Raw genomic sequence first — 12810 nt, 5'->3', positions numbered from 1 at the left:
AACTTCAAGCCTCTGGGCTTGCTTTTTTTTTTACTCTGACTCTACCTTTATAGTGAATTACAGGGTCTGACCAGGAGATGACGCTTCTCTTTAGATCTTAATGTCCACAAATTATGACAGAAATAATATTTTAGTGCAAAGATTGATGTTTAAAAGGGTTTAAAAGGGTCGAGGACCAGCCAAGGACCCGTCAAGGAAATTGGGGAAATTTTGAATGGCTACTGCTGTAAACCAGTCTTTGTATAACACTTCACTAACTGCAAGTATAGATGTTGCATTTTAGTTGTTTGTCCTTCCTGTCAACTTTTTAGCATTTCCCTCCACTTAGCTGCAATATCATTGAATGCAAGTAGTGAAATTTCCCTTTACAGCTCTAATCCCTGTTTTTTATTTTTCTTTTCAATCATGTTACAACTTAATTTCACAAACAGCTCTTTTAAATACTTTGTTTTCATAGTTGACTGTTGTATAATATAAATTTATAATTTATATTATACATAAGTGAATAGCATAATAATAATAAAACTTTATTGATCTCACATTGGGGAAATGTACCATTTTGCATTTAACCCATCCCATTGGAGAGCAGAGGGCTGCCACTGAGTCGCGCCTGGGGAGCAATGTGGGGTTAAGGGCTTTGTTTCGGAACCCAGAGTGGAGGCTTTTGGGATCGAACCAGGTACTTGCAACCTAAAGAGCTTATTTTGTGTTTTCTGTGGAGTGTGGTATACATTTGTCACATTTAGGTCAAAAGCTTCCATTTAAAACTTATCAGAAATATTTCCATACTGTACAAAGACTCTATAAAAAATAACAACATAAAAACTGTATTTAATTTGTGAATTTACATTATCTATCTATCTATCTATCTATCTATCTATCTATCTATCTATCTATCTATCTATCTATCTATCTATCATCTGTCTGTCTGTCTGTCGGAACTGTTTTCATTTGCTGAGCTTCCAGTTTAAGGATATTTCCACTAGCGTTTAAATGTTATGTAACATTACACTTTCCTTTCATAAACTCCTCTCTTTCATATTTGCTACTTATTTCATTATTGCAGTCTGACAGTTTTACTCTTCATATTCATATTGTACTAACCTAAAGATAAGTTAAGACATGATTCATCCACTTAATAGAGATGAAAGTGTGAAACACACATTACCTGACTTTGAAATGTATGAATATAAACTATAAAAAATAACATTTCAGGAATCCAACATAAAGGGTAAAATGATGACTGTGTATTCTCCATAATCACAGACTCATTCTAAGTTTAATTTTGCAAACTACTTTTTTATTCCAGAGGTAGTAATTCTGCGTGCATTTTAATTTATTTTATGACCTCTGTGAATATCTCTGTATGTTTTTGCCTGCAGGGCTTTTCCATTACTGCGCATAGCACCAGCCATTCTCTTCCAACTCTCTACATCTGTGTGCCCTTGTTAACTTTAGCACCACTTCTAATAACACTGACATGTGTCTGTTAACTTCTCTCACTGGGTGACTGCTCTCCCAGTAAATCCTTTTAAAGCTTAAAACAGGTAGACCTGTCCCCTCCTCCGGAGGCGTGTGTTCTTATTATCCTGTCCCCCCAAGTAATTTAGTTAGATAATTAATTACACGTGCAGATTAATGTAAGGAATCTGATGTCTGCCCGATTGAGTGCTCCAACTGTTTGTTTAATGAGCCATTTGTACCTAAACAATAAGCTGCAATTTGTTGTAGCGCCAAACCTTTCCTTTTGGTGCCACTGGAAGGCCATTGGTCAGCTGGGCGGGCTATTTGCATACACTGGAGTTTAAAGTCCCACTGCAAACTTTGAGGTGGAATCAGATAGGAGTTCAGTCCCACTTACATTGTTTGATGAGCATTTTGTCAGCATGGCGTTTTTCCAAACCGCATTTGTGTGGCTTCTCTTAACTTTTTTTGCGTTTACCGTGAACTGCACTACAACCAGATATTTTACCTATGAAGAGGATGCACCCGGGACGGAGATAGGCAATTTATCTCAAGATTTAAAGATTGATCCGGTTGATGACCCGGACACATCTTTTCGCTTTATGCAGGAGAGCAACAACTCAGTGATCCACATGCGGGAAAATGATGGACTCCTGAGCGTCGCGCAGGTGATCGATCGGGAGCAGCTCTGCCCCAGGTCACCCCGCTGCTTCATCACCTTCGACATCGTTGCACACTCCAGGGAGAAGTTTCAGCTCATCCATGTGGAGATCGAGGTGAAAGACATTAACGATTACTCTCCTTATTTCCCACTGAACGAAACGAGACTTGAAATAGTTGAAAACGTTCCCCTGGAGTCCAGATTTCCGCTTCAGATCGCTCTCGATGAGGATGTTGGTGAGAATTACATACAGAGCTACAACATTTCCCCCTCTAGCCACTTTGTTGTGGAAGTCCGTGAATTTGAGGACGGAGTAAAGTTTGCGGAGCTGGTGCTGGTGAGTGAGCTGGACAGGGAGGTGGAGGACTCTTATACCATCCAGGTGACTGCGTCTGACGGAGGATCGCCTTCAAAGTCCGGATCTATGACCGTGCACATCCAAGTTTTGGACTTTAACGACAACAGTCCGACTTTTGAGCACAGCTCCCTCAAAGTTGAGCTGAACGAGGACTCCCCTTTGGGGCACCGAGTGCTGAAAGTGCACGCCTTCGATCCGGACCAGGGCATCAACGGTGAAGTAGTGTATGCATTCCCCGACGAGCTGTCACCGGAAGCGGCCCAAACTTTCCACATCGACCCTTACTCCGGAGATGTGACTCTAAAGGCGCAGGTTGACTTCGAGAAGAGGAAGTCCTACGAGCTGAGCATTAGAGCATCTGATCGGGGTGAGAACTCTGCTCCTTCCACCTGCACGGTCATGATCGAGGTCGTAGACGTAAACGACAACGCTCCGGAGATCAGCATCAAGCCGATGACCTCGAGCAGCGATAGGGTGGCCTACATCACAGAGGCTGCGGCCGCGGAGAGCTTCGTGGCGTTGATCAGCACCTCGGACAGAGACTCGGGCTCCAACGGGTACGTGCGCGTCAGCCTGCTTGGGCACGAGCATTTCAGGCTGCAGCAGGCTTATGGAGACACCTTTATGATTGTTACCACGGCTACCCTGGATAGGGAGAAGATCCAAGAATATAATTTGACTGTTGTGGCAGAAGATCTGGGAAGTCCTCCTTTTAAAACCGTCAGAGAGTATACTATTAGTGTAACAGATGAGAATGATAATCCCCCTCTTTTCAGTAAGTCTGTGTATGAAGTTTCAGTTATTGAGAATAACATTCCTGGTTCATATATTACCACTGTTGTTGCTAGAGATCCTGACATGGGAAAGAATGCCAAAGTTTCCTACAAACTTTTAGACTCAGAGATACCAGGAGGATCCCCAGTGTCCACCTATGTTTCTGTAGACTCGCTTTCAGGCTCCTTGTACTCATTAAGATCTTTTGATTATGAGACCCTCCAGCAGATTGAGGTGGTTATCCAAGCAGAAGACAGAGGCTCCCCCTCTCTCTCCAGCACCTCAACAATCCGGATCAGAGTTGTGGATCAGAATGACAACTATCCATTTTTCACCTTACCTCTCCTGCTGAATAACTCTGCTGATATCACTCTACCCTACAACGCCCCCCCAGGCTATCTCGCCCTTCATGTTGTAGCTGAAGATGCGGATGAGGGGGTGAATGGTGAGCTCTTCTACCAGATTCTGCAAGATGACTCAAACCTGTTTACCATGAACAAAAACACAGGCGAGATTGCTTTGAAACAAAGGCTGACAGCTGAAATAGGGGACGTGTTGGAAATAAAAATCACAGCCAGTGACAATGGCAGAGCCCCTCTTTCTTGCAGCGCCACTATTAGGTTTGTGGTTTCAGATACAGAACCCCCTAAAGACAAGGTTGTCATTGTTCTACGGTCAAGTGAAGAGAAAGGCTCCTCACTTGATAGCTCAGTAATCATCATCATTGTCCTCAGTGGGGGCTGTGCATTCTTGATAATTGCAATTGTGGCTGTCACTCTCACGTGCAAACTAAGCCGGGGGGCGAGAAGAAACCGTGGCAGGAAAAGAGAAGCACGCCAGGGCCTGTTCAACGGCAGGCCCCATTCCATGCTCAGCTCTACAGAACCAAACATTTACACAGGCCAGCAGGGGTTCTTCCACGAGAGGACATCTTTGTCTCTGGATGATTCCTGCCTGTATGAGGAGAGGAGCAGAGACTCAGATTTGAAGGTGAGTCATTTAGTGTTTTTCCAGCACTTTTCATCTTTTTAGCTTCACGTTGTTGCCTTGATCTATGTGCCAGAAATGGAAACTAAGCTCTGCGCTGTCACTGTTTGCTCTCTTAGATCTTCTTGCCCTCCAAGCATTTCCAGCCAACGTCTGTGTGGCAAGGTGACAGATACTGCTTGCAAGTGAGGTAATTTCTTTTCTCATATACTTTTTAGAGGTAAAACCCAGCTGACAAGAAACCACATTTAACTTATCATCCATGCATGCAGTGTATTGATGTTGGCATGTTTGTAGATTGAGGTTAGACGGGCAGCGAAGACCTAGATTTTGCATATAAAAATACATCAATAATTAAGGCTAATGCAGTGTGCTTGTGGCTCATTATGTATTTTGTTTATTGCAGTGGCCTCAGCAACAATGACCAACTGAGCGTGAAGGACAGTGGCAAAGGGGACAGTGACTTCAATGACAGTGACTCTGACATAAGTGGAGATGGAGGCAAAAAGAACTTCAGCACCTTCCAACCCAGACTAAAAAGTAAGTTTTTAATTTTACATATTCCAGGTTACTTTTTTTAACATTAAAAACTATGTAAAATGTATAACTTTTACATTTTTGAATGTTGTAGCCTTTTTTTTTCAAATTATTATTTTATGTAATATTATATAAGATAAAATACTATTCAATTTTAATCTGTACATGGTTTGTTTGCTTAATTTTACTTTACCTCATAGTTGTCGTTTTGTTGTTGTAAAAGAATGTCCATTCTGCCTTTATCATTCTGAAAAAACTTAGATAAGAGTTCTTAGTTTCTATATTGTTATATATATAGCTTAGCTCTATATATATATATATATATATATATATATATATATATATATATATATATATATATACAGGTGCTGGTCATAAAATTAGAATATCATGAAAAAGTAGATTGATTTCAGTAATTCCATTTAAAAAGTGAAGCTTGTATATTATATTCATACATTACATACAAACTCATATATTTCAGATGTTTATTTTGTTTAATTTTGATGATTACAAATGACAACAAATGAAAATCTCAAATTCATCATATCAGAAAATTAGAATATTGTGAAAAGGTTCAAAATTGATGGCCCCTGGTGCCACACTCTAATCAGCTAATTAACTCAAACCACCTGCAAAAGCCTTTAAATGGTCTTTCAGTCTAGTTCTATAGGCTACACAATCATGGGGAAGACTGCTGACTTGACAGTTGTCCAAAAGACGACCATCGACACCTTGCACAAGGAGGGCAAGACACAAAAGGTCATCGCTAAAGAGGCTGGCTGTTCACAGAGCTCAGTGTCCAAGCACATTAATAGAGAGGCGAAGGGAAGGAAAAGATGTGGTCGAAAAAAGTGTACAAGCAAGAGAGATAACCGCACCCTGGAGAGGATTGTGAAACAAAACCCCTTCAAAAATGTGGGGGAGATTCACAAAGAGTGGACTGCAGCTGGAGTGAGTGCTTCAAGAACCACCACACACAGACGTATGAAAGACATGGGTTTCTGCTGTCGCATTCCTTGTGTCAAGCCACTCTTGAACCACAGACAGCGTCAGAAGCGTCTTGCCTGGGCTAAAGAGAAACAGGACTGGACTGCTGGTGAGTGGTCCAAAGTCATGTTCTCTGATGAAAGTAAATTTTGCATTTCCTTTGGAAATCAAGGTCCCAGAGTCTGGAGGAAAAGAAGAGAGGCACTTCATCCACGTTGCTTGAAGTCCAGTGTAAAGTTTCCACAGTCAGTGATGGTTTGGGGTGCCATGACATCTGCTGGTGTTGGTCCATTGTGTTTTCTGAGGTCCAGGGTCAACGCAGCCACATACCAGGAAGTTTTAGAGCACTTCATGCTTCCTGCAGCTGACCAACTTTTTGGAGATGCAGATTTCATTTTCCAACAGGACTTGGCACCTGCACACAGTGCCAAAGCTACCAGTACCTGGTTGAAGGACCATGGTATCCCTGTTCTTAATTGGCCAGCAAACTCTCCTGACCTTAACCCCATAGAAAATCTATGGGGTATTGTGAAGAAGAAGATGCAATACACCAGACCCAACAATTCAGAAGAGCTAAAAGCCACTATTAAAGCAACCTGGGCTATCATAACACCTGAGCAGTGCCACAGACTGATCGACTCCATGCCACGCCGCATTGCTGCAGTAATACAGGCCAAAGGAGGCCCAACTAAATACTGAGTGCTGTACATGCTCATACTTTTCATGTTCATACTTTTCAGTTGGCCAACATTTCTATAAATCCTTTGTTTTTATTGGTCTTCAGTAATATTCTAATTTTCTGATATGAGGAATTTGAGATTTTCATTTGTTGTCATTTGTAATCATCAAAATTAAACAAAATAAACATCTGAAATATATGAGTTTGTATGTAATGTATGAATATAATATACAAGTTTCACTTTTTAAATGGAATTACTGAAATCAATCTACTTTTTCATGATATTCTAATTTTATGACCAGCACCTGTATATAGAGCTAAGCCTTTGGCAACTTTTTAAAATCCTTTTACAGGCCTTGTAAAACTATCCACATTGATTAAAAATGCTTTTTTTTTTAGAGTTACCAACCTAACAAAATTCAACAATTGTGTTGGGGTCTTGTCTGATGCCAACACAGAGTTGTGGCTATTTGGGAAGAGGGAAATAAATGAAACATACTTTTCTCTTATACAAATAAAAGTCATTGGCATATTTTCCCGCTCTTTACATTGATACCTACGAATGAATACAGCTTTTTTTTTTTTTTCCAAAATATATTTCTTTAAATTTTAACAATTTAAACAAACATCTTGAACAATATACAGAATGTAATCACAGCAATATTTACGTTACTGTTCAAGTCAAAATAAAATACAAACAACAAACTGCCTCATACAACATTTATTCCAATGCAACTGATCACATTTCATACTTCGCCTCTTATAATAAAAATTAAAGTTGACAGGATTTGTCTTCCAATAAATAGTCTTTGGAAACTGCGGTCAAACAGGTCCTGTTTGTCCTTTAATATATACATGATTTTTTCCAGAGGGAGGACAGATAACATCTGTTGCAGCCATTGGTTTATGCTCGGTCAATACAGCTTTTTTTTAATATGCAAAACACTGTATATGGAGAGTAACTTAAAATGCAACCTTAACATAGCATCATGAAAACATTTTCTTAGGAGTGCTGAATTTGAAATAAAAATCCTGCCACATTTCTCAGATATATATTTTATTTGAAATAATAAATTGAATGAAATGCTTTATTGTCTTTTTCCATCCGAGTTTTCCGCAAGGTTGTATTGGCCTATCAAATAAAATCCCTAGAAAGCAAATTAGGATTTGAGATATTAACCTGAATTTATTCTATGTTTTAACCAGACACTAAGGTTTGGAATTCACCTTTATCACAGTTTCTTTTCCCCATTTAAAAATGTTAAAGGCTAATGTTGTGATGTAGTAGTTAAAAAGATAGGCAATCAACTAAATACAAATCAATGAAATATATATATATATTTTTTACTTTAAATGGTCTGCGCAGTGAACAGCTAGACTGACGAACTGTCAAAGTTGTACCCTGACTTTTGCCCATTAACAGCTGGAGATAAGCTGTCTTGCAACCCCAGCAGGGATAAACATGATGGAAAATGGATGTATAAATGTTTAAATATTTGAATAAGGCTGCACCTATCAATTGTTTAATAATCGGTTACTCTAACGATTATTTTTTGTTTGATCTAAAAAGAGATATTTTTAGTAAGTTGGTATCCTAAATGAACAAACACCATGAATGTAGAAAAAAAATCCTTTACTGTACATTTCAAATCAATTGCAAATAGTAGAACATGTAAATATATACCACATAGAGAAATATGTAAATAAAGAAACAATTTAAGCTTTAATGGAAAGATTGTATATATATTCTATAGTTATAAATGTTACATTTCTTAATTACTGTTTAATTACCATAAGCCTTGCTTACAATTCGATTTCAATAACAAAATTGGTTGATAACTATTTCAATAACAGATTAATCTGATCAATCATGTCAGCCTTACATGTTAGAAATAATGATATTTATTTTATATAATAACAGTAAAGGTAAACCTTTTACCTACATAATAACAAAAGTTATTTTAAGAATTGCCAAAACACTAGCTTAAAACACAAAAGTCAGCACATTACTATAAATAGTTAGCATTGGTTACTGTACTTACAATCTGCACTTGTTATAATCTGGATTTGCTTTGTCTCACTTTGTTTCAGGTGCTGGCAATAGCCTATCTAGGGACTGCCAAAGTGCTTACTGTGTGATCCCACAAAGGGGCTACAGAAACCCCAGAGAAAATGCCTACTCCATAGGTCTGTCTCCCATGCCTGTTTTCAGTAATCCTCACAGCATTAGGAAGGACTGTGGATACAGCACAAACCAACCAAAACCAAGAAGCAGCATGCAAACATTTTCCAGATCTGGGACGCTTCCTTCATACTTTCCCCAACAACTGCATGAAGTTGTTGAAGGTCGGGCCACGGCCCACAAGGAGATTCCACACATTGTAACGGTTGCTACAGAATCCGAAGTTGCAACTATCTTTTAACAAAAATGTGCAGGTAATCTTTTTTTGTGTAAAGATGTAGAAGTCTGTATTATAGTATAAATTAATGGATGTACATATTTGTTCATGGAGAAAATTAACATATGATAGATTGATATTGGATATGCACTGATCAGGCTTTTCCTGCTCTCATTTGGCCTTCCTTTTTTCAATTTTGACCTTTTCTCCTTTTTCCTATAAAATACTACACATGAAAGAGAAAAAAAACATACTTCATTTATTGTGTATAAAAATAGATATACATTAAAAACAGAAAAAAAGGAGTTTCAGTTTCATCCAAATTCATGGATTAAAGCTTTTTAAACCTAATCAAACCAAACTTACATGATGTTGGTTTATGGGATGTATAACAGAAAGGATATTTTAATTTTGAAGCATTTAATAAACAGAGAAAAAACATTTGTCAGTATCTGGCTCATGGGGATATTTGCCATTTCCTCTCCTTGTTTGATTGATTGGTGCACCTCTTTCATTTCCTCGTATTACATTATTTGATTTTCAATACACAGATTTCTGTCATTCTGTTTTTCCTGTTGTCTTTGTAAAATAAATTATTTGAATTTATAAAAAAAAAGCAAGTGAAGCAGTTTTCTTGAATACTATGATGTTTATTATAATCAAATATATTTGACAAAGAATCCTGTCAATTAATGAAGATAAAGCTTGCAAGGTGTGATATTAATAGGGAGTGCCTTGCTTGCATGAATTTGTCTTGTAAATATGCAGAGCTCCCCCAGATTTGGATCAACATGAGGAAAAATGTAGCCACCTCTGATAAGATGTGCAACCCAATGCTCTCCTCCATTTCCTGGGAGACTTACTTTGAAGAGTGCAAGGTTGTTCCATTTGGGTTTTTTGGCATGCAAATGAGCAAAATAGCAGCTTGTACTCCTGTGGAAAATAAAAAAGTGAAAATGCATTATACTAAAAAAAAAAAAAAAAAAATCTTGCTGGGGTGCTGTCAAATCAACGCCTGTTCTCTAAAATAATTTTCATCACTGTACACAGCACCGCACCATGTATTAGGCTGTCTGACAAATTCTTGCCTGTCAGCTGTTGCTGTGAGGGTTGAGCCTTTTAATGAATTCCTCTGCCTTTGCTCAGAAAAAAATACACATGTACAAAGTGAAATGTAATTTTTTATTCAACTCTTTGAATCTTCTGACACCTACAAGACATCTGCTTGCTGTGCTTTACTATTAGGTTTCCTAGAGCTGGTTACTATTTGCTCGTTTAATTCAACCGTGAACGTGCAGGGCTAGTGCGAGCTGTTTCTGGGCCTAAATGATTTATCGATGAGACGTAGATGAGTTTTAAAATCTATATCCAACCCTGCCGGCAAAGCAACACGCTGGATTGTGAATACGGGTCAGACATTTAGGAATGCTGCTGTTATTTTTTGTAAAAATAAATAAATAAATACTTTTTTAAACAGAATAAACAGTTCTTGCACAGTTTTCATGTCAAAGCACCAGAGATATCTTTTAAATATATTTTTAAGTATAAATATTATATATGCAAGAAACAGACTGGATGGATGGAAGGATTTATGGAGACAACAGCTTAATCTAATTCCATCTAATTCCATTTATATGCATCTCAAAATGCATATAAATATTGGCAACAAATAAAGGTAAATTTAGGACTCAAACTCAGTGTGAATAAAAAAGAGAGTTTGCAAATAAGTTAGGGAGGAAAAACATCAGTCAAAAATTTCAATCATGAGAGACTATGTCCATGGGGAAGTTTGTGATTTTTTATCAGCAACTTCAAACGAACAAGCCTGCTTTACGATATTGTTTTTATCAACATTTTCAAATATAACATTTGCACTTCAAACACTATTTTATACCTGCTGACAATCATCTGTTCATAAACAACCATGTCATTGCATTATTCTGCCCTTGTTGTTTTCAAAGTCATTTCAAATGAGAGCTTGATTTATGGGAACAAAAAGGGTTAGAGAAGGAAGCTGTTACAAATTACTAAACAGGCTGGTAAAGAAGAGTCATTATAGGAGAATTAATAGACTCTAAATCTTTGGCAAAAGAGGACATATTAGTGGACTCAGAAGTCTTAACCATTTTTTTATTTATTTTTTTCCCCTCTGCACAAAATGTAGGCTAAGAGCTACCCTCATTTGCATGATCATAAATACTTGCTTTTTAAGCTTTTGATAGCTGTGATAAAAGCCAAAATGGAGTGAATTAGACACCTTTTACATAACCGTACAGCACCAGAGTTCTCATATATTACAATGTTCCTCATGAATAAAACTAATTCCATATCTAAGCTGTCCTGACCACTCTCTCAGTATTCAGAGCTTCCATTCTTCAGAGTTGCCACAGTTTTGAAAATTGCAAAGATATAAACTTGAGGATTCAAGGCCACGCAGAACAAAAAAGGCAAGCAATAAGGTAGAAGGTCATATTTGTGCTCCTGGTGATGTTCACAGCTCTGACAGATAGCCAATTGTACACAGAGGGAAAATGCATTTATCAATCAATACAATATGGCTCTCTCTGTCATTGCTTTATATTCATCTTGTAGGTCAAACAAGTTGTGCACTGACCTGACAATTTATGCCAAGAGGTATATTCATTTGCACGGTTTGGGGTGAAATGTGTGTCCACTTTATTTTCAAATTGACTTTCTATCAGTGTCCAGAAGCAGCTTTCCCTCATTTTAAATCCCCACAGGTTACCGTGCATTTAAAGTATTGGCTCTTCTATTTCAGATTTTATCATATTAAAGCCACAAAACCTGAGAGTATTGATTTTTATTTTTATTTTTTGTAATAAGTCAAATAGAATTATGGACAGGAAGTAAAGGGATATGTGTGCTTCAAATGAAAATAAAAGCAAATATTGAAGACATTTTTGTGGGAATTACTCTCTTTTATTTTGATATACCTAAATGAAATGTCGTAGTCCATCCCACTTTGTATGACAAAATCACTGTAAGCGACTCACTTTATCTCATTATTTACTTTAACCTGTGAGGTTAAAAGCAGGATCAAATTATGTCACATAGTATTATCTAACCCATCATCCAAGAATGGAGGGCAAATGGGGCACCTGCAAAACATGGTGTAAATGTAGACTCTATGAGAAGAGCATTAATCAGGAGTTCAAATGAAACTTTGGAAGAGCAGCAGATATCTGTGGCTCAGGTGCGAGAAACCATTAGATGTTCACTCCATCAACTTAAAACGATTGGCAGAAGGAAAGATTTTGTATTTTGCCACAAGCCATGATGGAAAAACAGTAAACATTTTGGAATAAAGCACACTGGTAAGATAGTTTTTTGCAGAAACTTGACACTGCACAATGAGCTAAACTCAAAGGAAAACATGGTTGTGGCATCAACACTAGGGTGTTAATCTCCAGCAGAAAAAGAGTAAAACTGGGGAGAAATATCAACCAACAATTTATGGCAAGACTTGATAATTGACTTCATGTATTCTGTATTCCATGTATTCTGAAACTTTTTTTCTTATTAGTAAAAAGATGATAGCTAAAGGTTTACCCTAAAGCTGGTAGGGCCAAACTGCCAAATGATGGCAGTGGAATCATGCTTTAGAGACATGTTTTCCATCAGCAGGGACTGGGAAGCCATATAGAGTGGATGGGGAGGTGAATTGACCATATAAAGGGCCATTCTGGAAGAAAGAAAATCCAGAGAAACAGTTAGGATTAAAGCGTCTGTTTGTGCTACATTTGCTTAAACTAAGTACAAACAAAGAAACTGAGAAGCTGTAATCAAATTAGATAGAAGTGCTCTATCCAGTTTAAAAGATCTCGAGTAATTTTGAAAAGAAATGTCAGAACATTTTACTCTACAGATGTGCAACACTGGCAGAGATGTACCACAAAATTCTAGCAGCTGTAATTGCAATAAAGATTCGTTCTGCAAGTCATTG

General features: G+C 37.7%; 1 protein-coding gene across 1 annotated transcript; it reads left to right on the top strand.

The window, feature by feature from the left end:
* Window positions 1-1736: 1736 nt before the first annotated feature.
* On the top strand, window positions 1737-9462 carry pcdh8 (protocadherin 8). Its single transcript, XM_038293395.1, has 4 exons — window positions 1737-4247; window positions 4364-4434; window positions 4651-4784; window positions 8539-9462. The coding sequence occupies exons 1-4, from the start codon at window positions 1887-1889 to the stop codon at window positions 8868-8870; spliced, it is 2898 nt and encodes a 965-aa protein (XP_038149323.1). The 5' UTR covers window positions 1737-1886; the 3' UTR covers window positions 8871-9462.
* Window positions 9463-12810: the final 3348 nt, after the last annotated feature.

The sequence above is a fragment of the Cyprinodon tularosa genome, unplaced genomic scaffold (assembly GCF_016077235.1).
Source record: "Cyprinodon tularosa strain WSP-4 unplaced genomic scaffold, ASM1607723v1 ctg326, whole genome shotgun sequence".
Lineage (NCBI taxonomy): Eukaryota > Metazoa > Chordata > Actinopteri > Cyprinodontiformes > Cyprinodontidae > Cyprinodon > Cyprinodon tularosa.
The sequence above is the reverse complement of the archived record's forward strand: the minus strand, read 5'-3'. Positions and strand labels throughout refer to the sequence as shown.

Excerpts from the sequence above, each read along its gene's own strand:
- pcdh8 (XM_038293395.1), top strand. The coding sequence starts at position 1,887 with ATGGCGTTTTTCCAAACCGCATTTGTGTGGCTTCTCTTAACTTTTTTT. Across the intron at positions 4,248-4,363 it reads GCAGAGACTCAGATTTGAAG|ATCTTCTTGCCCTCCAAGCA; the intron begins GTGAGTCATTTA and ends TTGCTCTCTTAG. Across the intron at positions 4,785-8,538 it reads CTTCCAACCCAGACTAAAAA|GTGCTGGCAATAGCCTATCT; the intron begins GTAAGTTTTTAA and ends ACTTTGTTTCAG.